Here is a 26,723-nt window from a genome sequence, read left to right as displayed (position 1 = left end):
CACAGCAACATGTCACTGAACATTTTTGCCCAGCTGGAGTTTGTTTTTCTAGGAGATATTTAAATGTGTGCTGTAGTGAGCAGTGTACAAGCCTAGGCAGAGTAGGGTCAGCAGCATTCTATGATATTTGAGAAAAGAAGCGCATGTTTTGACGAAGACTGTCATTAACTGCTTAATAATTGCACAAGGTACATTAAAAGTGGAGGAGAAAGTTAAAATTGAACAACATTCCCAAGCAGGAACACGCTGGCAGAGAGGGCAGCTCGCTGCTGATTCAGCCCTTGCTCAGTTCCTCATCAAAAGGGGAGCTGGATTCTCCTCCTCCCTGGCTGTGGCACCTCCCAGGCTGAGGTTTCCAGGCCTCAGGAAGACAAACCATGGGAGAAACCTGCCCCACTCTCCTCCCAGCCAGCCTGGCAAGGAGGCAGCCTGGCAGCTGGAGCACCAGGAGAGGGAGGGAGCTGATACCAAACTCCATCACACCCAAGAGGTCCTCACCACTCTTCTGCCAACCACAATACTTTACGAATGCGCTTAAAAGCAGGTGGCTGTTTTTTCTTTCAGATCAATTTTGAAAACATCAAAGAAAAAAAAGCACTTACATTCTTATTGCAGTCAAAGTCTGATTAAGAAGAAATTATTTACACCCAGCAGAGTAAGCAAAATACAATGCAAGGATGACAGGCTTGATTAGGTTAAATGTCACGCTGCCCATGTAAACAAAACTAAATGTGATTTCATTTCACACGGAACAGGCCGTATTTTTAAAAACATTTTCTTGTGTAACAGGTGACTATTTCAGAAAAGTTTCAAGTTGTCACTATTACGGCTCTTATTCAAAGGATTTTAAAACAAAAACTTGAATGATTAAATACCATTTTTAAAAAGTGTCTTGAGTGGGCAATGACAACTTATGACTGCAGTAACTTAACCCAGAAGTTTTTAATATATAGTCTTTATTTAATCCCAATCTCCACAGGATAGTTTTGCACACATTTATATCAATACAAATGTCATAGAATTATGGAATATCCTGAGGTGGAAGGGCCCCAGAGGGATCATGGAGTCCAGCTCCTGGCCCTGCACAGGACAGCCCCAAGAATCACACCCTGTGCCTGAAGCCCTTCCTGAGCTCTGGCAGGTTTGGGGCCATGACCACTTCCCTGGGGAGTTCATATTAAATATATAAACTTCCTGCTACATACATTTCCTATTGTTCTGCCAATCCAATGGATATACATTAAAAAATTCCAATAAAAAGCTCATTCATGACAAACATAAAAAGCCTCAGCTTTTTTCTTTAGCCCACACTCTCTGCAGAGCTGCAGGAAGTGTGCACACCCACAGTTTTTTTAATCATTCCCACTTGAAGAAGGAAGTAACAATTTGGGGTTTTTCTTCTTTTCCCCCTGAAGAATTTTGACCTCTGGACCTTCAGACTCCTAATCTCCCTGTAGCCCTCACCAGTGGTCACATCCCACTGTGAGTTCTTCGGTGTCGTCTTCAGCTCCCCAGTGCCTGGGCACCACGTGGCAGTGCCAGGCCCTCACAAGGAGCAGCTGTGCCACAGGGACCAGCAGGGCAGAGAACAGCAGGGAGCTGAGCATGGTGTCCCAGAAAGCTCCCTGGGGTTGCACATGTGCTTTTTAGGGTGAATTTACCAAGTAATAGCGAATGAGCAAATCCCTAGATGATCCTGAGGCAACTGGAAAAACTCTCACAGCAACCAAGCAAGGGTGTTCCATGCAAAAAGCATCCTGTGCTGCTTTTCTTTTTAAATTGTAATTCAAGGACATTAGAATTTGCTATTTGTTTTATGCTCTGTTGACCAGCATAATCAGGATAATGTTTTATTTATAGTATAATAATGATTCGTCATTAGTACTGTCTCTATTCAAATTTGCACAGTCGAAAAGACAATAACAAGCTGCACTACACTAAGTAGCTCAATGAAACACACATCAATCAAGCAGATTTTTAGCTGTAGGGTGTCTAGTTTGAAAAACCAGACTTTGCCATTCCCATCTCTCCCTTGTTGAGCACCTCCTGCATGCGTCCGTCAGGAGCAGCGTCCTTCTTTGTTAAAGAACTGGCAAATAAAGTGGGTTTACAGAAGAGTTGCATTATCATGAAATATCCTACCTCATGCCAAACCACACCTCCCTTGGGGGGTTGTTGAGCTTGGGGCTGCAAAACCTGTTCAGATCTGCAGCCAGGAGTGATGGGAACTGAACAGAGTCTGCTGGACACAGCCGAGTCTGCTGCCACCAGCTCCATGGCACAGCTCTCCAGCCCCAAGTACTGGGGGTTGTCAGTCAGAAGCAAGGCCAGAGCTGTTGGTACTCTCAAGCAAGATCCCCAGCCATCCTGACTGAATTTTAAAAAGAAAGAAAAAACAAAAAACCAAAATGCTTTTCCAAAGATGTAATTCAGTCTCCAACTCAGCACAAATCCAGCACCAGCTGCAGCCCAATTAAAAAGCAATCACAGTCAAGGGAAAACAGTTTAGTCAGAGAAGAAAAAATCCTACCTGCATAAACAGTGGTGGGACTCAAAAACAGATGCCAAAAGAAATATCAGCACCTTCCCATTCAACAGTAATGGAACAGCCACCCTCGTCAAACAGAGTCTCTTGCACAGCTCTCTCAAGCCAGAACAGAGGAGGAAAAAAACTCCACTGCTTCAGGGACTTTTTAAATGTATTTTCTTCATTTTCTGGAAAACGCACACTGAGAGCAGCTCAGTTGGTCAGAGCACGGTGCTCTGAAAACACCAAGGTTGTGGGTTAGACCCCTTATGGGCCGTCTACATAGGAGTTGGTCTCAATGATCCTTCTGGCTCCCTTCCAACTCAGAATGTCCTGTGGTTCCTCACTCAGACATGAGAAGCTGAGCTATAGTGAGTGTTCAGAGGTGATGAGCATTCCCTTGCAAGTCAAGAGCTCAACCACCTTTCCCAGCTACCAGGAAAGGAGCAATGTGGGAAGCACAGAGCTGGCACATGGGGAGACCATGGTCTCTTTTGGCTTGTCAGGAGGCCAGACTGGGAGTTCCCATCCAGAGCTGGGCCATGGGAGTAGGGCAGGGGCACCCCAGGACACGGCCAGAGTCGAGCATGGCCACGTTGGAGGAGCCACTGTGCAACAGCTGCCCCTGGAACACCTCCTCAGACACCCCAGTGCTTTCCTTGCCTCTCACGTTAGCCATCCTTGGAAAAAAAAGGCAAGCTTTTTTGCCAGCCTGATGGCAGACGAGCACCTCACACTCAGTCCTCATCCTGCTCATCTGCCCTTGGCAGCCCTACATTTCAGCCCCCTCGGATGCAAATCCCATTTTGTTGTTCTCTTGCCTCATTCCCAGACAGTTCGTGGCTCTTTCATGCTTACGAGCCAATTAAGCCTTGGCTACCTTATCTTAACAGCTCCAAATAAGCTGCTGATCTTCCTGAAAGGTGATCCATTATAATCGGTTCCAAACTGGCAGGAAAGAGAACAGTGACACATGAGACTTGGAGGTTATTTGAATTAGCCCTGAAGTTTAAAATGGCCAAAAAAGACACCCCCACCTAAAGCTATCAAGGTGTTTGCTTTGAACTTCTAGTCAGTGTTGCTTCCCGGGAAACAAGATTTGGCATCTTTTGTGCTAGAGATTCTGCTTGGAGCAACCTGGTCTAGGGCAGGTGTCCCTGCCCATGGCAGGGGGTGGAATGAAAGGGTCTTGAAGGTCCCTTCCAACCCAAACCGTTCTATGACTGAAATGATAAACACCTAAACAGCCATGAGAGAAACATCCCAATTATGAGGTTGTAGATGGGTGCACAGCACTTACACCCCACCCTTCCACCCACATTTCAAAAGCCCCTGGTGAAATGCAACTCACCCTGAGCTGTTCTACGAAATGACAAAAGTATCTCTTTAAAAAAATCAGTTCAGGTTTTCAAAGCACATCAAGCTCATTTAACTTGGGCATAAGAACATGTTCCGGCTTAGCAGGAGAACTGCTCTGAGAGCAGCTGTCAGTCTCTTCTAAGCCAGTAGTTCTAACTCCTTAGAAGAAGAGGTGGTGGAAGAGTGCGTCTGAAGCAGGTGATGCTGAGCACTGCTAACCTGGGAGCACAGAATATTTAACACGGATTTCTGAGCAGGTAAACTAAAGGATTAAAAACCATTTCAAGTTGCCATATTGAAGATGATAAGCAAGCCTATTTATTATATAGTACTTAGAGCTACTTAATTCCAATCCACTTCTCGTGTCAGATATATTTAACTGAGGCATTTCTGACTTCAATCATGGAAGATTTGGATTAGCCGAAGTACCCGGGGAAAACAAGACGCCTGCTCACCCCAGCTTCTTGAAGGCAATGCCACACAGGGAGATTGATCTGCCCCGAGGGAATAACCTCTCTCTTCCACTTCCATCACTTGGTTTTAAAGTAAAAATACTACACATACCAGGCCCACAGTCTTTTGTCACAGCCAAGCACAACCTGACTGCTCCAAGCAAAAGCAGCAGCACAGATGAATGGTGTGCAAGGCTGCTCAGGCTCGAGGCCAGCCAGGCTCATCAGTGTCCAGACATTAAAGGGATACTTATACTTGGCAAAAAGAGGGGAGAGAGAAATCTTATTTTGATTCACCACCCCAGTTATCTTTAAAACAAGCACAGTCCCTTATTTAAGATACGAGTATTGAATTGTGTTGCCAGAAGCAGATTAATTGCAGCTTCCAGGAAAAAACTCTGAGCTTATTTCACACTGACTTTATTCCCACTTGAATTAAGTTCCTTATGCTACACCAACTCATTTGAATTTTTTGAATTGGTTTTGCATAGTATCATTTACTGATGTACTATCTTTAATTACATAACACACATACACTCTCCAACTGCATTATTAATGAAAGTGTTTTTAATTAAATGGCTCTCAGCATAATATTCAGTCATTAATTTCACATGCTCAGGATGTGGAGAGATTCTGTTCTGATGGTCTGGGGAAGCTCTGTACTTTAGATGAGGGATACTTGCAAAGCAATAGTTTTTGGGAGAAGTTGGAATCATTATAGCACAGCATTACGTCCTCAGCAGCTGCTGCTGCAGTTCTGCTCTGCTGGGCATTATCTGTTCTTCAGCTCAAGTGCTGCTTTTGCTCTGCCACGCTTCACCACTGGTAATTTGAAAATGCCTCTCCCTGGATTTCAGGAAGATTACAGGGTGAATAATCTCAGAGTCATCTTTTAGGAACAATTTACACTTAGACAATGGCACTAAGTCTGCACCCACTACAATAAAAAGTTTTGCACCCTCCTCCCTAATTATGGTCACCCACCTGTCTCCACTCTTAACCTTTCAGTGCTCTCAGAAGTGACAAAGAGCATTCACACTCCTGGGCCTGGGACTTTTTTTTGCCCATCCACCACATGGAGACGCAGGCACACACAGGGCACATCCCACAGTCACTGCTCTGAGTGTCCTTTGTGCTCACCTGCTGCAGAAGTTGCCAGTTATGGCCAAGAGGCACAAGAACAGCATTTCTGCAGACTAGCACAAATTTACCATTGCTTCACGCAGAGATGGCAGAAGACCTCTTTTCCAGTCCAGCTTGGAAAAGAAAGCCCACCAAGGCAGTCCTGTACAAGCTTTTCTCTTCCTCAAAGTCTGCAGGAAGGATTAATTTTCACCTCGGTTTATGCTGTATATTTATTGATGAAAAGGAAATTCCATTTAAAAGAAAAATAATTTCTAGGATGGCATTTGTGATTATTTTTTCTTTTTTTAGAAGAACTCAAAGGGAATTCAGAGGAACAAGGCACACTATAGTACCTGTTTGATCCATGAATTTTTGGTGAGATTGTCCATCTTCCCCAAAGGCAACTGCATATAAAACTGGTTTTGAGTAGGATTCTTCCTGGGACTAGTGTAGATAGTCCTGGACTTTTGTTTTTGAGTAACAAAGTCCTTCTCAAAAAATCCTCTAATTTCTTAGGCTTAAAAGCCTTTTCCTCAGTGCTAATGCACATGAGGAGGGGAGCAGCTCTTGCCCATCCCATTCTCCCAAGAGAAGAACATCCTGGATCACATCTCACTCACCAGTCCCCCTCTGCTTCAGCTCCATCTCCTGCTGTCAGTCACACTCTGGACTCCTCTCTCAGCTATGCTGCCCTACAGCCCTGCCCTCCCTGAGCTCCAGGGTGGCCCTTGCAGCCCTGCTCCTTCAAAAGAAAAAGGCGTGAACACAATAAACTTTATTAAAGATCTACTCTGTCAGAAAGATACCAAACATGGACCTCCAGCACATTTACAGTGGATTTTTGAGAAGAGAAATTACTAATATTTTTATATGACAAGATTAATGATAATATATGCCCACATTGCCAGCACTTCATGCCTACATAAAACATTGTGCCATAATGAAGATAATTGAAAGTATGACTTCCATCAATATTTAATTAGCATTTGGTGCTAACTCATTATTTCAGTGCAATTAATTTGACATCTTGCTGTATGGCCTGCACAGATTTCCTCCTAGAGGGTTGTTTTATTGGTGGGACATAAGCAACATAAGACATGTGCACCTTCCCCGGGGATTTGAGGGGACTGTGAAATATGGAGACTATGACTGACATTTCAATCTACTGCAGGATACAAAAGCACATTAAAGCTCACAATATGCACAATATTTGGCTAAGGCATTTCTGCAATAAGGGCAATATTCTGCTAAACCAACATTTTCAGAAAACAAACTGTACCATCATCACACCAGGCTCTTCCACTTGTCTTTGTTCAAATCCCTTTTCCACGCTGCAGAAGGACACCCATCATGTCAGCACACAGCTCTGGGGGCAAGGGCCAAAGAAAGATCCTGTTCCCTTCCAAATTACTGCTGCAGTTCTTCCCAGGAGCAGTGAGAGTAGCTCTGCCACCCACCCACTCAGGAACAGGTTACTGAGCCCAGCACCCACAGCACAGCCAGCAGCTCTTTCTCACTGTTGTTTCCCTTCACCTACTCCCAGCAGCTGATACCCAGGAGGGGGGGACAAAATTAATTCCCCAAGGTAAGAATGGGAAGGAATGCTTGGCCTACCATGTGAAAGGGGCATCAAGTCCCTCCAGCCCAAATTCACTGGAAATAAAAGCACTCATCACCCTCTGCTTATCGATTATTAAATGAATCTTCTGTTCTGAATATTTGACAAAGACTTAAAAAAAAGAAATCACAACATAAGCAAACTGCAATTTCCCCATTTTTCCTCTGGCTGCTCAACTGCTCGTTCCTGCTTCCCTGCCAGGAGGGCACTGGTGTGGGAAACACAAGTGCCCTCCTTCACTTAACTCCCAGCTTCACTATTTAAGCCAAACTTGCTGAATAAAGAGCTTTTGACAAGCACAAATACCAGCTGTGGGCAGGTGAGCAGTGGTGCCTCAGCTCAGCCCTTTGCCTCCCTCCAAGGCAGCATTTCCCTCCCAGCTGTGTAAACCCTGTGTAGCTGCAGGAATAGAAGCCAATTCTCACCACGTTTAGCCCTACAAGAAGTAAAGATTACAAAACTATGACAGCACTACTGATGGTTCTGTGGTAAGAATCTCTACATACAGCTAAATAAGCTTATTTTTATTACTGATGCTGTCCCAGTACAGCATCATTGCTGAGCCAGCCCCAGGTTGCATTCTTGCTTCTAAAGAATGAAGACTATTCAGGCTGGGAAAAACTTCTTTCCATCTTTGAAATTCATGCACAAACACAAACCAGGTTTATTGTTAAAGACAATCTCAGTGCAACAGCACCTTCCCCTACATATTTTTATCCAGAGGAATCAGGAACAAATGTTTCATTTGCTCTCTGCAAGCAAGCAACAAGGAAAGATTTGGATTCTTTTGACAGCACTGACAAAGTAAATACAACAACTCCTCATAGCATGACTATGATCAAGAGTGTATATGTGAGTATTTGTTACACCAAATGGGCCCAACTTCAAAATGCTTTTAGTTTTATACCACATGGAGCACCCTCAACAGCTGATTATTAAAAAAAACCTGGCCCTTTAAACCTTTCTCCTTTAAAGTCATAAAATACCTGCACCTTTTACCTCTGCTTCTTTTTCTAACTGCCCAGAATATTCCAATACCTTATTGGAAAACTGCAGCTCCCTGCTAAGTGTGTACCTTGGTTACCAAATCAACACATTCTGAACACCCATACTATTTGTTTTCAGGATAATTCTTCCATAAAGCCAGTTTTTATACTCTGCTTAAGTGCTTCAATTACAATTTGTACAGAATATTCAGCGGTGAATCTAACTGGGGCACACTGCCCCAGTAAACACCACATATTTAACTGAGTGGCAAAACAACTGCAATGAAGTATTTATTGATTTAAAAAGTAGCTGAAACTGTCAACACTCCATGTCTTTGATGTGTATCTAAAGAAAAAGGATTTCTAGAGCTACCCAAAGAGATGATAATTCCAGACACAGAGACCCTGCCACTCTTGCAGGCTCCCAGAGCTGGGGCAGGTTTTGGGTTTTTTTAAATGAGTCAAACATTGGATACCTGCAGAGCAGCATTGAAAAGCTTGAGCTCCTATGCAAACAAAAAAAACCAGTGACTTTCAAAATCTCGTGCTACTGATTTTAAACACAAAATTCGTATGATTATACATTCGGATAAATCCCTCCACGTGCACGTGTCAGGGGTAGAACAAAACTTAATGACAACGTAAAGGAGGAGGCATATAGAGACTCTAAAAATAAAATAAAATAAAATAAACAAACACAAACCGACCTCAGAAGAGCAGATGCCCTCCAGGATTTACCCAGTTTTGCCAAATTGCAGATGTAAATATTTCCCAAAGCTGATGCAGCCTCAGGGATGAGCTGAGCTCCTGCCAATGCACCCCTACATTCCCTACCTATCCACTAAAGAGAGAACATCTTTACAGGAAGGATTGAAGACCTGGGTTAAGCCCAAATTATTTATGTGGCAAGAGCATATTAAACTCCCTAATGCATCCACAATATTCTCCCTGTTCAACTGGAAATACAAAGCTGAAAATCTGAAAAACCCCAGCGCCCCAAAGAAGTAACAGACAAACCAGCCTCACCCACATGCACAAATCTGTATTTTTTTAGAAACACTGGAGATTGAATATGCAAATTATAAGAATGCATTAATTATCATTAATCATTCTTTCACGAAGACTAGAACTAATTGGAGAAATAATTTGAGAAAATTGAAGTACATGACAGAAAGCATTAAGATTCATTAAGTTTCAATTCTCTGGTCTGTCAGCTTGTCAGAAGTAGATGCCTGCTATTCTAGCACTACTGGTAAAATACTGCATATTTTCCTAACCTAGTACACAATTTAACCCCTGTTATAGTTTGTCCTGAGAGTAACTACATCTGACACCACACATTTTTTGCTAAAAGGACCTGTCACAAGGAAATTTGCATCTCCATTTCTTTAAATCAGCAAAATTGAACTTGCTGGAATTTCACTATAAAGCACTTGCAGGTCCACCAGATATCTAGTATTTATTTACAGTAGTTGAGAGGTGCCAGCACACATTCAAAAAACCCACAAGAGATGAACAGCAAGGCATTTGAAGGAAAAGCTGCATTCAAAAAATATCCACCCTGCTCCATACCTACACCTCAAATTCATCTTGACCAGAACAGCTAATAAATATGCAAATACTTTATGTCCCTTTATTTGTGGTCCTGGAATAATCTTCCCCCATTTGAGTTGAGTTGGTACAAACTCTTGACCCAGCACGATAACCCCCAGTCCTGCTGTGAGGGAGGAATGAGGGCTTGGTGGTGTAAGAACTCCCTCATGTGTGTGTCTGACAAGAGCAGCCCATCTGCAAGAGGTGACAGGGACAAGTTCCACCATTCAATTGACTTTTTTTTCTCCATTTAAAAACATATGGTGTGGGCTTTACAAAGACCACCACAGCTCTTAATCTGGGGATGGCACAACTACCAGAGGCAAGATTAAGTCTTTGCTGGCCACAGAAGGCAAACATTTTAGCTGTACACTTCAGTAGCAAGTAGGTGGTTTGTTTTAAAATTTCAAGACTCAACAAACACAGCTGGGTTAGAAAATTGTATACACAATACATAAAATTAATTTCAAAGCTTACAGAAAAGTCACCAACTTAAAAATATGGAAAATATGAATAGTTTATGTGGCAGTTAAGGTTATAGGTCAGCCTGGAGTTCGAGCTTCTATGCTTAAAGATTTCACCCTATTAGAATGTTTTTGCACACGCTTCAAAATTTACCTTTTTTAACTGAAATGGCTCAGTCAACTGCAGGGAGAAACGTGGGAAGTCAAAAACTGTAACTGCTTAAAATGCAGCACCAGTTGCCTCCATTCTGATCAGCAGCACCAGGTCTGACATGGTATAATTTATTTTCTGCATGACTATCACTGCCAACGCATGAAACATGCATAAGTTGGGCAAAGCAGAGATTTCCACTCATTATACACCTACCCCTGATTGAAACACAGCACCTGCACGAAAATATTGTTATGCTCCAAACTCTGCTAAGAATGCAAGACAAAAATGTTGGTGTCAGGTAACATTTTCAAAGAAGCCCCTGCTCCCTGCCTGATGGGATGATGATCACCAGGTATTGCTGCAGCTCTGAGGCTGCTTCAGAACACTTTAACCAAGAGCTCAAAACACTCCTGCTACTTTCTCTATAAGCCAAGGCCAAGCAAATTCTGCAAAGTTGTTTTTCCCTCCTGAGTCTCAAAACCACAAGCTCATTTCTGCTCTTTATACATGACTCATGAGAAACCTAGTTTTACACTTAGAGCACCAGCTTCACATACTGTTTAAAATATAACTTACTGACACCCCCTGGAATGCCATTCCAAAGCACTCAAGAATTCTCACTGAGCTGGGCCTGGGTCGGGTTTTTTTCCCTTGGTGCAGTGCTGGAAATGGAAAAAGCAACTCCTTTGCATCACACATCTGAAATGCTTCACTCAACTCCTTGTATTTTTTCCAACTTTCTCTAAGAGTACAAAGAAGGAATCTTCAAAACTGACAATAAAAAACATGTTCTTCTAGTGGAAAATTGCCAAGAAGTTTGCAGAAAAATAAACTGTTCAAGACTAATTTTAAGTGGCAATTAAGAGCATTTCCTCTGTTAGCACACTATCACAATGTTAAGAGCAAAGTTATTTGTGTGTAATGGAAGCAGCTGGATCTTTAATCCAATTTACTTAATAAACCTGGCAAGTAAAATTTGTAGTGGAATGGGTAATATTCCACCTTGAATAGTAATTGTAACTGAAGTCACCTAAAACACAGAAAACCATTAATACTATGAAGTTTGGAATATGGCACAAAGACTCACTTTAATCAACTTTAATTTCTCACCTGACTGCTCAGGCTGCACTCTGAAATACTTCAACATAAAAGCACCTCTTCAGCACGTGGCAGGACAGGCAATTCTGTACAGCAAGAGATGGTTTTTATGCTATCAGCCTCTATCACCACTTGAGATTCAATATTTGAGCTTTTCCCTTTCAAAGAAAGAGAAGGACATACACAGGACTGGACCAACACTGTAAAATACTTTCAACAATATTCAACTAAAAGGAGAAAAAGCTTTTTATATGTGCTCTGTTTCCACACAAAAAACTGGAATTCACTATAGAAAGAAAACAGGTAGTTTTTTTAAAATCAATGCTCATTGAATCAATTTTACTGAATAACAAAGAAAACTTTTGTATGATACAAGATAAACAACTCTGAAGAAAATCATCTTCAGAAAGGATAAAAATATAGCCTTCTAAAAAGAGAAATAATGAAGTTTAATATTCTTTTTTTGCCTGGAATTTGAAGCTCAGATCAAACATTTGGATTGTTTAAATAATTCTGATACCACTCACAGTGGTAGCCAGTCCTGTTCCCCTCAGAGGTTACTGAGCTGCCTGTGGGTGTGAGTTATGCCACTGTTGATATAAACCCCAGGAGGAATCTTAGACTGGATCATTTAAGTCAATTAAGTGATGCATGTTTTAAACACACCTGGAGAATTTTGCATGGACCTAGCCAGCCACACACTTTTAATGAAATAACTTACCTTGACATCAGCATTTTCAGGAGTTCAGCGTGTCCACAGTCACATCCACAGAGCAGCCTATCAATAGTCCCACATACCACTGCAAGGTATCTATAACCATATCAAACCCCTGAGCTCCCCATACAGATTACTCTTACATACCACTCCTCCTGTAACAAATGCCAGCAGCATTCCTGCTGGATGTGCTCATCAGCAGCCTGTGCTCTTTGGCAGGACAAAGGATGACGGGTTTTGACGGTAGGTGGAAGAAGAAAGCAGATTTCAAACCCACCAAGCCCATCTTCATCACCACAGCAGCAACTCTTCTTCCCACCAGTCCTGTCAGAGTCTGTGTAAAGGGAGACACTTCTCAGGTAGGCAAGTTAAGATGTTCAGAGCTTTAAGGTGTCAAAACAGAAAAATAACCAAGTTAATGGAGATCAGAGCAAGGCTGCAAGATGATCCTCCCCAAAAGAGGCTTCCAAAAGCACAGCGGCATATTTTACACTAGACTGACAGTGCAGGCAAAATCTCTTTCTCAAAGCAAAGGCAGCCATTGGGAACAAATGCAGATACACACAACAAATAAAGACAGACACATTCTGTATAAGTAACAACTTTATTGTAACTTGATGTGCTGAAACGCAAAAATATTTTCAGCAACAAGGTACAAAAAGTATTTCACCATTAACATCAGCTGATAAAAAAAGGCTGGATGGTTTGATACAACTGTTTACATATCTGAATTCTCTTTATCATTTCCACCCCAAAACAGGTCCAAGTCATTTCACTGGTTTAACTTCTAAAATAGGACTCATTGATCTTAAGCCTTCAAAAACCAGGTTACAAATACAGTGAAGTTCCTTGCAAAACACTTGAAATAGTGAATTCCCTTTACAAACATAGTCCATTTACTGTAAGCAGAAGCCAAGATACGAGACTAAGTGTCCTGGCTTAGCTAAGGAGCTGAGCTCTGCACTAAATATGCTATCGACACCAGACAAAGAGGACAGGTAACATTCCATTTGTCAATTACAAAAAAAAAAAAAAAAAAAAAAAAAAAAAAAAAAAATCAATTAAGCTTAGGAATTTTAACCAACTGTAAAATTCGACAAAATTTGACAACATTTCAGGTAGCAGTACCTCACATTTGCAATTCACTGCCTTCTATGAAACACAGTTTCAAATACTGCACATGGCTTTTATTCTCCCAAGGGAGAAGCCTTGCCATGAGGATTTAAAAGGAATACAATCTCCATGTAGGTCTTCTACTGATCTCCTGTGCAAAGGTGAATTTTATACTAAATACTCAGTGTTTAGAAAAACATCAGAACTAGAGTAACTTTGTATCCATGATTATCACGTTTTGACATACACTTATCTTGTAACAGCAATTACCACAATTTCACAAAAATATACCATTACTCAACTTGTATCTGTAATACTTATTCCACTTGTTTGTGTAGTTTGTACCTCGGTGAAATTGAATTTAGGAAGCAAGAATCAACATGCAACAGAGGTCAAATGCAACTTGTAACTTTTCCATCTCAATTGTGTACCAAAGAGCATTCTTCTTCACCTTTAAAAATATGTTTTACAAAGACCTTGCACCCTGTTAAATCTTCCCTTCATTGCCACAGTTTCCTAAAAAGGCACAATGTGTTCATACTTCTGCATGCAGTAAATGGACTAGGAAATAAGGATTATTTATTGAAGCAACTTCCACCCAAAGCATCTCCTTAGGAGAGGTCTGAATGGAGAAAAAAAAAAAAATATATATATATATAATACATAATAGCATTTTAACAGCAAATTGAGTCCTTATTTTTAGAAAGTCACCCTTGACAAAAAACACCACACAGTCACACACACACGCACAGTCACACACACACGCACAGGACACATGCAGGGTTCTCCCCAGAAAAGCATGGAAGTGGTGGTTCACATCTATCTGAGAGAGTAGTGTTGGCAAGCCAAAACATGGCACCTTCATACGGCATATTCCTAACCTGGAGGGAAAACTAGGAAAAACCCCCAAGACTTCAGCCTGGAAAAACCTGACCATTGATTATCAGATTGTTCCTGATCTGCTGCACTTCCAAGTGAGGCTGTAAGGGCAAGTTCTTGAGGAGTGGGGAACGAAACCGAGCTACTGAATCCGAAGGGGAAGGTTGTAATGACCAATGTCCCGTTCCAGTGAGAACACTGCATGTGGGTAATTAAAAGAGGTGAATAATTAGTGCACTCACTTAAGAATACAGCAACTGCTTTACCTTTTTCTCAAGATCGGACAGAACTTGAAAACATAAATAAATAAAGTCCAATCTAAACAGATGGATCAGCAGAGGGCTCTTTCCTGTTAGGGTAACACATGGTTCACACTGCCTGGCTTGAGGAGGGGACACTCTCTGATGCAGATGATATCACAGCACAGTGTCTGACATTTTTTTGGTACAAAGTGTGCTATTAGGCTTTAAACAAAAATAATTTCTAGAAATCCTTAAGCTTTCCATCTGATTACTGTAAGTTGTTACTTTAGAACAGGCTGACCTGGGCAATCATTACAGCATTAAATATTCAAGTCACTTTGCACGTGAGAGCTGTGAGTTTTACAGTGATGAGGATGAGGAGCTGTAGTCCCAACACATTATACAGTGCAGCAAAAACATCATAATTTTGGAATAAACACCTTCACCTCCTGTTGTGGAGAATGCTTATGAGACTTTATCTTAGATAAGTATTTAAAAATTGATAAATCTCTCTAAATATATAATGTGATGCCTTGTGTATGATTAAAATTTCCGATTTTACACTTTAGCCATCATAAAGATTTAGTTAGAGGGTAAGAAAAAAATTCATATTTAGAGGTTTTAGTCTTCAAAATGGGACTGGGCATTTTTTTTTTCCAATTTACCTTTATAAGTGGTTTACTAGATGCCAAAGTATAAAATTATATATTCTTTCCTCTAAAAATTTAATTCAGGGCAAGTCAGATGAATCTCAATGAAATGAGGATGGAGAAACAATCTGAAATTCTTCCTCTCTCCTCCCTGCATGACTTTTTTTAATAGGCAAACTCAAACCCTTATGCAAAGAGGTTTATAAGCTAGGTGAGATCTCCCATTCCCCACTGCAAAACCCAAGTCTTCCCCCCCCCAAAAAAAGAAATACAGCATATCATCACTATGACAGTAAACTCAATGCAAGAACTCAGGGAACATTTAGAGTGTGCATTACTGCAGACTTTTCCTCCCAATTGTAAACAAAGCTATCAAACACTGAGGATGTTGATATTAAAGCTAAGGTTCATATAATAAAGAACTGGCCCATGACAAGCAGTTTACAAATGTTTCATCTTTTTCACATTATGCAGAATTTCAATACCATCCACAATGCTAGTACAATAACTGAAATGCAAGACTGAGCAAGTCTCTGCTTGCAGATACCATCTGACATTTCAGGGAAATACTCCTCGATGTGTGCACAGCCTCCCCAGGTGTTCGTGGATGCTGTGCACATACGTCAAGATGGGAAAAATCCCTTCAAAGTTTTCACCATTCACATGCCTTTTTCAAATAAGCAAAAATATTCTGTTACTTAAATATGAAAGCTTGCAATAGCCACCTTCAATTGAGTCTTAAAAAGACATGCCTTTCTTTTCTAACAAAACTAAATCCCATGTGGCTGTGGGCATCTTAAAATGTATCTAAAAAGTTAAGCCACAATTACCTGTACCTCATTAATTCATCAAAAGCAAAATATATATGTACCACACAACATACAAAAGTTACACATTAAAAGTGCATATTCAGAATCCATTTGGCCCATTTCCTCAATTTACATTTGGTCATTCTACGCATCCTTGACTTTTCTATGCAACCACACACTGGGATATATTTATTCCATATACAACACCACTATTCCTTTTCACATTGAACTCTTTTACCTCTCGTTCAGTTCTGCATTAAATGTAAACTAATGATGGACCGGAAAGAAACACAAGCAAGAGGTTTATTCTGTGTTTCTTTTCATCGCTGGGACAGCTTTGACACACACACAATAAGCATTACAAACTGTAATGAAAATACATTTTTGGGCCAAACCATTGCATATTTGCCCCCACAATGAAAAATAAATTATGTTCAAAGCAGTATATTGCCATAAATAGCCTGTAGGCATTTGCTGAAGGTAAACAGGCTCTCCCTATATTTAGCACTTGGCCTAGGGTACATGATGTGCCTCTGGTTCAAGTGCTTTTAATGAGAGGCCAGTCAAAACCTTCCAGTTAGCACAGGACCAAACTATAATCTTTTTTTTTTTTTTCTTCTGAAAATAATGGAAGATCCCTTTCAAAAATTAATCTTCAGTTATCAACTTTACTGCATTATGGAGCTAGTGCAATCCTGCAGAGCCTAGTCAAAAAGACAAGGCACATTAAAAAATAATAATAAAAAAATCAAGATACATTAGACTATATGGACTAGAGAGTCATTGAAGATAATTTAAGGCCTTTCAGTGAATTAGAGTAATCAGTCTAATTTAAAGCTGAGGATTAAACCATAAATTATCCATCTGAAAAGCAAACAATAGGCTTTTTCAGCTCCTGTTCTGTGGACACGGATAACAAAAACTCTTGTTATGGTTTGTGAAAACACCTCTGGACAAGGAGGAGTGGAGTCAGTCCAATTTCTCTAGAGTTCATGGAAGATTTCAGGACTGTTTTAGCCGTTTGCGTGGAATGCCAAACTGTGGACACTGTGCAGACGCCAGAGCACGAAAGGCCTCGGCTACTAAGTGAGGGTGGGAGTGGATCATGGACTTCCAGCCTGCTGTTTCCATTATGTCTGTTGCTTGGCTGAAAACAGAAGCATTAACAACAGTCACACAATTTTACAAACCAAATGCACAGTGGAGAAGAGCAGGCAAGGCAGAAGTGCTGCAGAAGGGCAGTCAAACATTGCGGAACACGCTGTGGGTGCTAGTGAGGATGCCAACAGAGAGAAGCAGCCGTTTGCAATTTGGGTATAGAAATGTAATCAGACATGGGACAAAAGGTTCTGCTCTACTCAGTACCAGCCAGAGCTCAGCTAGAGAACTGTGTCAGAATAACCACCTTGAAATTGCTCAGGAAAAACAAAGAGGAAAACTGGAAGAAAATGAGGTCTAGTGCAGAGACAAAAAACAAGGGAAGACACGATAATCTCATTACATAAAAGGGCATGCTCAATTTGGGGAGAGAGAAGGATGACAAGTTGAATCAGCTGTAACTGCAGCAAAAAGGATGTAGTTCATCTCCTAGAAAGAGCCATGAAGGCAGATTAGCTGGCTGGCTCCAGACCCCTTCACCGGGAGCCTGCACGCTCAGTACCAGTGGAGCACACTGAGAATATTCACTCTTTTTTCAGTGCAGATGATGGGCCACATTCAACAAAATGGCTTTCAATGGCCACTTGATTTTTAACTAACACAAAAGCAACAACAGATTTCAGCAAGTATCACACTGACACCCAGGAGATTAAAAAATATGTATTTACTCAGTGTTATTTACTTTTTGGTGAAATAATATAGAAAAAAGGCAAAAAATTCACTTTGCACATGAAAAATAATACATTGGTTGGAATGCATGCCACACTGACACAGGATAAATTTGTAATTTGGAACTAATATCTTATGCATCAATCCCAAGTTCTTATTGCTCTGCATTTTCAAAAGCCTTTCATGAGCACCCCCATGCTGTTTCAGGAACATTATCAAGCATAAAGTTATCAGCTGACCTCTACACCACATGATCTCTAAAACACCTTTGGCAGATTTCTAATGCAAGCCTTTAATGTGCTACTGCAAGTCAGTGAAGGTAAGGGCCTTGAGAAACAATACCAAAGTTCAGACTCCCTGGTGCCCAGAGTCAGTAAATTAAGCCAGGCCCTCTCATATTATTTCCCTGAATTACTGCAGATGTTTCAGCTGAACCAAAGATGACCAGCATGTTAACTAGCAAACATTCACGACAGAAGTCAGCTCAGGAACTTCCAAATCACTTGAGAAGAAATACATCAAGTAGTTACATAGTTATCATCCTGACTTATCTCTATTACTGGTATTTTACTATTTACCTTTCACCCCCACTTCTTTTCCACATCATGATCAATCATTATGCCTGTGAAGCCTTTTTTATTTCAAGGAGAAACAATAATTTCAACGAAGTGGTACAATACAGCCTTTAAGTTCTCTGGAGACTCTCTGATGGTAAGAAATAAGTGCTCCACTGCCCTTAGACTGTTTGAACCTACTACCGGCTATCCTGAAGCTGGCTGTCTTCCACTCTGTGATTCACTGGAGCTGCTGCAATCAGTGCCAGAGCCTGAGCCACACAGTCTCAACCTATTTCCAGTGTAGGCAAGGAGCCCTTAGAATCAGAGGGACCTGACTGACGAGTTGTGTGGCCTCCAAAGCACTTGTGCTGGCATGTGGGAAGGTGCACAAACACGTCCCCGAAGGCAAAGAGAGCAACTGCCCTCCTTTCTGTGGAAATACTGCAGGCTCAGACTGACCCAAGCAAGTCTCAAAACCACACTGGGGTTATCACTCCTCCAGGCACAAACCTGGGTACTCAAGAGAATGGTTTTCTCTATAAAGGCTGCTTCCATCATCTCACAGCACTATGCCCCTAGGAGAGGGAATGAACACCAGCTATTGTTAGGATCTCACACTGGAGGGCAGTTAACATTCCCTATCATTTAAAAGGGGAGTCACAATCATAACTGGGGTAGCATCTGCTGAATCCTACTTTACTTACAGTCAGTGACAGGCCTCAGTAGTGTGGAAATGAAGCAACAGTTCTTAAGATCTGCAGTCTACTTAGCAGTGTTTGTACAGAACATCGTGGGGCAGGGAAACTTACTTGCTATTCCAGTTTTTCCCATCTTTACACCCAAGTTGTCTAAGAACACTGCACCTGCAAGAGAGAATTGTGCTAATATTGAAAAAGTACACCAAGCATGAACATAAATATATTTAGAGACTCATAAGCATTACTTGCCTGTTAATAAAGTCTATTGCTTGTGCTTTTAGCTGTTCAGCGCTGTGCAAATCTGCGAGGATAAGAATGTCAGCAACATTTTCTACCGAGAGGTTACTACAGAGTGCTTCCTCACACATCACCTTCAGCCGTTCCAGTGCATACTGGAGAGAGAGAAAAACTGCACTAATCATTCCTCAAACTCGTTCCTTCTGTCCTCATCCCTACAGTTCCTAAGACAGTTCCAGCCAGGCTTGGTGCCTCCCAAGCTTAACATCAAATCACTTCCCCACAGGTACTGCAAAGCACACTGTGCTGCACTGAAGAGTCCCCAGGTGTAACACAAGCATTAGGCTTGACACAAACTAATTAAAGACCTTGCTGACAAAATTTGTATTAAAAGAACAAAAATAAATCATTTGGAAGTTTTTGTTTCACGTCTGCTTGGTAAGGGAGGAGGAGCAAGGAACCAAATCAGCACTGAGCAGGTTCACATCTCTAAGTGAGGGGAAAGAAATGATACAATGGAGTTTCATCAAACTACATTGTTTAAAACAAATTTTAGTCCCAACTCATCTCTGAATTTCTTGATTTCCCTCATACCTTTGATATAGCCTACAAGAAATCTGATGTAAAATAACTGCATTCCCACATTATGTTTTGCACAAATAAACTGTGCTTCTTTTTTGAAGGATGTCACAGTCTGAAGAGGTTTCATTTTTATTTTCTGATATTGCAGACAATCATATAACTCTACCTTATAATAGTCTCTACATTTATCAGTTACGCCCTAAATCAAGGCCAGCATTCAAAAAATAACCTTAATTGCTGAGCTGCTGTAAATCCCTTCATCTCAAAAAGCACAGCAGAAAAAGTATTTCAAAGAGCAACAATTTTAAGAGTAGACAAGATCCCAACACAGAAGAGATGAAAGATTAGAACTATTACATTTGTAGGGAAGACAAAAAGATGAAAGTTCTAAAGTAGCAGTACTTTAGGGAAGCACAGTTAATTCAAGAACTTGGATAAAACTTCTTGAAGAATACAAAAAACTAATATACTTTTTATTCAAAAACCAATTTTCCAAATCATATTAATGGTCTCCAATTTATAAAAAAATATGATACTAAATAAATATCTGAAACACTTCTCTTTAAAAAAAAGATTTATCAGCCTGCTACTGCTAAAAGAAGTCTGTTCTTTACCATCTTCCTTCATTTCTGATGAGAACTGCTTCTCATGTTTTAAAAAAGCAAAATATATATCAAACAATCTGAAAATAAGATTTTTTTTTTTTTTTTTTTTTTAAGATCAACATTCCCCAAGCAAACACCAGGTATGGGAACTTTGGAGTCAATTACTTACTTTGTCTGCAGCTGCCAACAAATTGTCAGCCATTTTTTCAAGGTTTGGTGCTTTTCCTGTGTAAATGAATCTCATCATTTCTTTAAAAACTTCAGGGTCTACATCATTTATTTCTACACGATTCTGGTAAAGAAAAAGAATCAATAAAAGTCTTTGGAATTTAGCTACAATTTCCAAGTGAATATCAAGTATCATCTGCATGCACACTGCAAGTCTTCATTCACCATCCATACAAAATCCTTACTAATTTAAGGTAACATTCAACAATGTTAAGCCGAAAGCAATCAAAAAAGCTCTTAAAAGTTAGGTAGAAACCAGCTGGAAAAGCTTCAGCAATTCAAAGTAATTGCAATTTTTTTCCTAGAAATGCATAACTCTGGAGTCTATCACACAGACTGTACATAAAGATCAAGACACACTTTCAGGAATATTGAAAAACGCTTCTGAGTTTCCAACCAAACAACAATGTATTTGGAATATCTGAGGTCAGAGCAGCAGACAGAACAAATTGAGCCATTCTTGGCTAGACTTAAACTGAGTCAACACAGCCCAGGTTTTGTTCTGAGAATCCAAAGAGCAAACAAAGCAGCACATTGAACAGCCACCACACAGCTGAAGATTGCCCTAACAGTGGCACTGCAGGCTTGACCTATCCTGTAACAGTATCCCCTATAAGCAACTAATGAAGTAGGAAATGATGTCAAAGATGTAGAAGCAAAAGCCAGAGTATAAAAATCCCAGGCACAGGGCATGTACGTGGTCTGGTTTCCTATCAGTATGCAGGTGTAGGGCTGCACTGGAGATCCAGTGCTAACATGAAGGCAAGGGCCTGGCATGGCACATTATTGAAGCTGAGACATGCTTGGATTTCTTTCAGTCCAGGACCCTCAATAAAATGCTCCAATTCCAGCTGTGAAAGTTTCCAAACTGGAGAGGTTCAGTGAAGAGAAGTGACCCTCAGCTGTACCACAGCACCACATTCACCTGATGTACTTGTGCACACAAGTGGCATCTTGCAGCTTTCAAGACCAAATAATGATCACCTATCATAACCCTTCAGTGAGGTGATCAGTTCCTCCCCTTTTCATGGATTCTGCCTATAACCAACCCATCTTTGATAATGCTTCTTCAAGAAAGACACAAACAGCTCCTCGCTGTGGGAGACATCAAGTGCATAAAAGCAGAGGCAGCGCTCTGCTGATTAGGTAACTACCCATCCAAAACACTTACACAGGTCAAGTGCCTGCAGAAGCTGCGAATGAAAAGAAGTGTTCCACTGCTTCAGGGCTTAATTCCAGTCATAATTCACCCCTTGTTTCTTGGTTACCATAAAAAACACTTTAATACTCTACAGCAAAACCTTAGTCAAGTCAATCAGCTGAGGCAAAAAGGGGGCAGAGATTATCCGGTCAATTGCACCAGTAGCTAATGTTTAAAAACATTATCTAGGGCAGACACAAGCACCTGAAAAAATCCAAATCCTCCAGCACCTCTCCACTCTTTCTACACAAATTCCCTCAGAACTCATCAGGAGAGGTTCAGGAGTTGTCCCTCCTGCCCTCATCCTCCTCAATCTGAACTACCTCAAGTTTTCTGCAATGTTTTCCACTTCCACAAGGTACAAATATTTACAGGTAACATTTTCAGTAATGCTTACCTTTTTGCTTTCCTCCATTTCATGTTCAAACATTGCATTAAAAACTGGAGATCGTGCTGCAGCAAGAAAAGTGACTATTAAATATAATCAAATGTTAAACTTACAGCAATTGAAATTACAAAATAATAGCAATACAAAAGTAGAAAGTACCTGCAAGGACAGACTTATGAGCTTTGAATTCTTGTCCTCCTACATAAAAACTGCAATCTGTAAATCTTGTTGTTTCCCAGAGATTCCCTAAATCTTCTGCTAGTCGACATTCAGGTACCTTCAAAGTGTTTGTATTAGACTGTCCTGATATATTTACTGAGTCTTGGACCACGCTTACCTAACAGAAAATCACAGCAAGACAACTCCTTCATAACTGAATGCCAACAATAATTAAATCACAGTACCTATTGCTAGAATTCCAACAATTCCAAAGCAAAGCAAAAAACAGTGAAGCTTCTGGCATTAGGCCAGAACCATAAGCTAATGCTTTACAGTTTACTTTTAAGTAACATTTAAACAAACAGGGCTTCACTTAGAGACTCTAATATTGTGTACTTATCCAACCAAAACAAAAAGAAAGAGCACAATACCACATACCACCTGACAGAAATGCCAAAGTAAGGACAGATAGGGTTCTTAGAAAACCAGTGGGAACAAAAAAAAGTTAATGCTATTTCAGAGTTAAGTTAACAGTTCAACACTTCACACACATCCGAGCAAAATATACACAATATAAATTTTTATACAGACCATCAGGATCACATGGTCACGGAATAGTTTCATAAGAACAACCCACAGATTTTTTAATAAGATATCCCTATTGTACTGACAGTTACGTTTATGTATAACCTGCAGAGTGATAATGCAAACCAAGTGCAAGTAACAGCTCCTTCATTTTTTCATTTTACTTAGTCCAGGTGAGGCCTGAATCACAAGTAATTGTTTTCCAAACAAGATTAAAAGCCGTTACTTTCAAAATACAAGATGTAGTAGGTAACTTCAATAATGAAATGCATCCTCACAGGATGTAGCTTCTGTACAGAACCAGTTCAGAAAACTGAAATATGTGCTTTTGAAGTGAATATTCTGCCATTATTCCCCATGTTTAAGTCTTTCATATAGGAAGTAAACAGGACAGCAGCACTCCCTGCTGCTTTTTCAGTTGTATTCGCATACTAAGTCCTTTTAATCAGTGTGCTGGAGAAACAGAAGAGCTAAGCAGGTTTTGCTTCTCTTGTCTGAGAGCACAACCTGAGAATAAAACCTTTGTAAAGAGCCATACTGCAACATCTTGATCACTTCATCTCTCAAATACAGAAAATTAGGATTACATATTAAGAGAAAATGCTGATACTGCTAGGATCAGGGCTTTGGTTGATTTCCAAAGGCATCTGGAATAAATCTGGGATAAAGCAAAAACAGCCCAGCTAAGCTTCACAGAAAGTTTGAGCACTGCAAACCAAACTCCAGACCAGAAGAGGAGGAGGATGATCCAATTATGACAGCAGCTTGGGGATATGAATCACTGCCTAATTCCCTGTATCGTCTCATACCCCCTTGTGAATACAAGAAATTCCTTTACATTCTTCCACCTTAAAAAAAAAAAAACAGAAGAAACCCAAAGCACAGCAAAATTTCCCTTTCACAGTAAGACTGTACATTTATAACAGCAAAAAATCTATAGAGCTATTTCCCAGTTTCCATACACAGTGATTTCAGGAGATATTCATACACACAAAAGAAGTTTTAGCTTAGCCAAGCTCATCTTCTGTTGCCAGAGGAGAGTTATGCTTTTCCAGAGCCTTGACTCAAAGTTCATGATCCCAGCTGTCCACACAGCATCATTTTGTTAGCTACAGACAGTGTCTAGGGAAAGTCACCTACACACTCTAAGTGCACTTAAACTGATTTCTGACCTTCCAAACTTCTGGTTTAGAATAGTTTCTAGTATTTATTGAGAGATGTGCAACACAAGCATTTATTACAAATCATCTTCTTAAGATATATAACCCAAGCAAGGTTTTAATTCAAGTCTCTCCCATCCAAGTGGCCTGGCATGTATTGTCTTTTAAAGATTAATCTTACTATTTATAATTAATTTAAATAAAGCTGAAATCCAACTAAGTTAATCCCATATAACTACCGAAAACTTGTCAACTCAAACAAGTTCTGTGTGATGACAGTTAACAAGGATAATGTCCGTGATTTTCTTGATTTTGTATCTGTGGTAATCCAATAGTAAGGGTGATATAAGTGATTCCTGAGACTACTAAGCCAGGTAAGAGATCTGTGATAGCAGAGAATATGCTATTCCATTAGCAAATGGAACATCTGCAAGGCTTCAGTACTTTTGGATTATATGGGAAGGGAGAATTCAGTCAAACAGAGAACAGTGTGTCTAAAACACTGAGGTTGTATTTAATCACTAGGTCACTTGTTGGTGGCAGCACCAGACTTCACAAAGTATTAAACTTATCAACCCTTCAGGTTCCAATCCAAGGGCATATCCAGATGATCTTGAAAACCTCTGGCAACACAGAATGAGTATCTTTGCTGCCAAAGACAACCAAATAATCTTCCTGCAACCCAACAGGAAGAAGGGCCAACCAACACAGTCAGTGATCAGTTACCTTCACTGAATACCTGCTACATCTGACAAGTTTTATCAAGCCAAGTGCAATATAGGCTTAAGAAGTGGTAAGCCAGTTTTCCAAACAGGAAACAAGTAGGAAGGCAAACATGGAAATTGGAATTTAACAGTTAAGTTGTGAAAGGACAAAAACTTCAGGCTTGTCTATAGAAACAGGTCCTTCAAACAACACCTGTCATTTCTAAGGACAGCTGAAGAGCTGGTATCACACATCCAAAGAAAGAAATTCTTAAAATATTTGGATTTCCAAGTTTTTCCTTCACCTTGAAACAAGCCAGAAGTTATTTTAACACACTTGCTGTGAACAACTAAATGTTTTACTTCATTCCACATTTATAATCACAGTAGGTCCAACATTTCACAAAAACCACTCACATTAAAACATCAAGACATTTTGTCAGTGATTAGCATCAGAATTTAAGTAACAGTGTTCTCTGTGGAAAATTCAGTATTTCTTCTACTTACATTTCTTAAACAAACTTAATCTCTAAAACTAGAGTGATCTATTCCAAAACCAAATGCTACTTTTAAGAGCTGCTCATTTACATCAAAGTGTTCATTAAGAGGACAACTTAAGAAGAGAAAATACTCAAAAGTATCTTTACAGAACCATAAAACACTTGTTATATCTGCTTTTATCACCCAAATAATTGTATTCAAAACTAATTTATCATGCAGCTAATTTAACTTGTCTAAGTGAAAATAAGATGCACTATATTTGCAATATCTAGTCTCAAGGGCCACATTTCAATTATTCTTCCTACCCAGCATAATGACATATAATTAAATTGTAATCTTGCCAAGACAATTTTACACATTTCCTGTAAATACACAGATCAAAGTAAACTTATTAGCAGTTAGAGCATCTATCATCCTCCTAAGTCACTAATCACTTTATGGCAGCCCAGATAACCAGCCAATGTATATTCAACATACAGTCCACTTACACTGCTACTTTCTCTACTTTCCATTTTTAACACTAAGCTTTTTACTTAAATTTAATATGAAAATTTAGGTTATGAACATAAATGATATTATAGAAGAACGGACCCACAATACACCGTGAAGTTAAATTCATACCACAGCTCTCAATATTAATTTTCAGTATCGAACACACCTTCTAGAAGATACTTGCATTTGCTCAGAAAATAAAATATAACAATTAGCCCAAAAATTAAGTGTTTAATTTACTGGAAAGACCTGTTCATTGGTTAAAGCCATCAATTAGGATATTACAGGAATATAGATTCTGACCATTAGTAGGGTTTTCTTTTATAATGTGAACCAGTATGTGAACATTTCCTTCTGCTTATCCAGTGAAAACCAATCCTCTAATTCCAAACACAACTTCTTTAAATAAAAGTGACCTCAGTAAAACAGCATTTCTGTAGACAGCACACACCAGCCACCTTTGGCATAAATAATTCTACAGTCGATTCTGATGTAACTGTGACAAGTTCATGGAGAAGTCCAGCAGTTTACAAGTGATCAATTCAACATTCTACACCTCAGTGTACAAGCACCAAAACAGAAAAAAATGCAATGCAGACAAAGCAATGTATATTTTACCAAGCTTCTAGATTTCAGAAGACAATTTTAGAGCATGTTACTGCTTAAATAAACATAAATCTCTACTTATTCGAGCAGAAGACATTTTATTTAAAATTTTATTACTTAAAAATGAATACCCACCTCACAAAATAATGTAAGCTTGTCATCTGGTAGAAGACCATTAGCTTCATCTAGTAAAAAATCTCTTCGGATAAATTTCTTAAACCCCCAGTCCTTGCCTTGCACAAATCGATACGCTCTTTGGCTTTCTGATAAAAAATTGTGTACAAATACAGCAAGTTAAAGGAAAATATTAACAAATAACACCTCATTCCACATCAAGGCTAAGTGTTAATAAAAAAATGAATCAATTTCACACATTTGGATCACATGTCACGTTTCTAGAAAACACAGA

The 26,723-nt window shown here is 39.9% G+C and overlaps 1 protein-coding gene across 2 annotated transcripts in view; it reads right to left on the bottom strand.

Annotated features, from left to right (window-relative positions):
• Nucleotides 1-12,681: 12,681 nt before the first annotated feature.
• SPOPL (speckle type BTB/POZ protein like) overlaps nt 12,682-26,723 on the bottom strand; it is a 33,397-nt gene continuing 19,355 nt past the window's right edge. The window contains exons 5-11 of one of the 2 annotated variants that reach the window (XM_048309411.1): nt 26,450-26,577; nt 22,267-22,444; nt 22,117-22,172; nt 20,460-20,582; nt 19,116-19,258; nt 18,978-19,031; nt 12,682-16,931 (exon numbers count right to left, since the gene is read on the bottom strand). In XM_048309411.1, coding sequence (XP_048165368.1) covers nt 16,787-16,931; nt 18,978-19,031; nt 19,116-19,258; nt 20,460-20,582; nt 22,117-22,172; nt 22,267-22,444; nt 26,450-26,577 — 827 coding nt within the window. In that variant the 3' untranslated portion in view covers nt 12,682-16,786. Of the gene's footprint in view, nt 16,932-18,872; nt 19,032-19,115; nt 19,259-20,459; nt 20,583-22,116; nt 22,173-22,266; nt 22,445-26,449; nt 26,578-26,723 lie in introns of both variants that reach the window. The other variant, XR_007204757.1, reaches the window with a different exon arrangement.

This window comes from Corvus hawaiiensis, chromosome 7 (assembly GCF_020740725.1).
Source record: "Corvus hawaiiensis isolate bCorHaw1 chromosome 7, bCorHaw1.pri.cur, whole genome shotgun sequence".
NCBI classification, from domain to species: Eukaryota; Metazoa; Chordata; class Aves; order Passeriformes; family Corvidae; genus Corvus; species Corvus hawaiiensis.
This window is presented reverse-complemented; position numbering and strand designations above follow the sequence as displayed.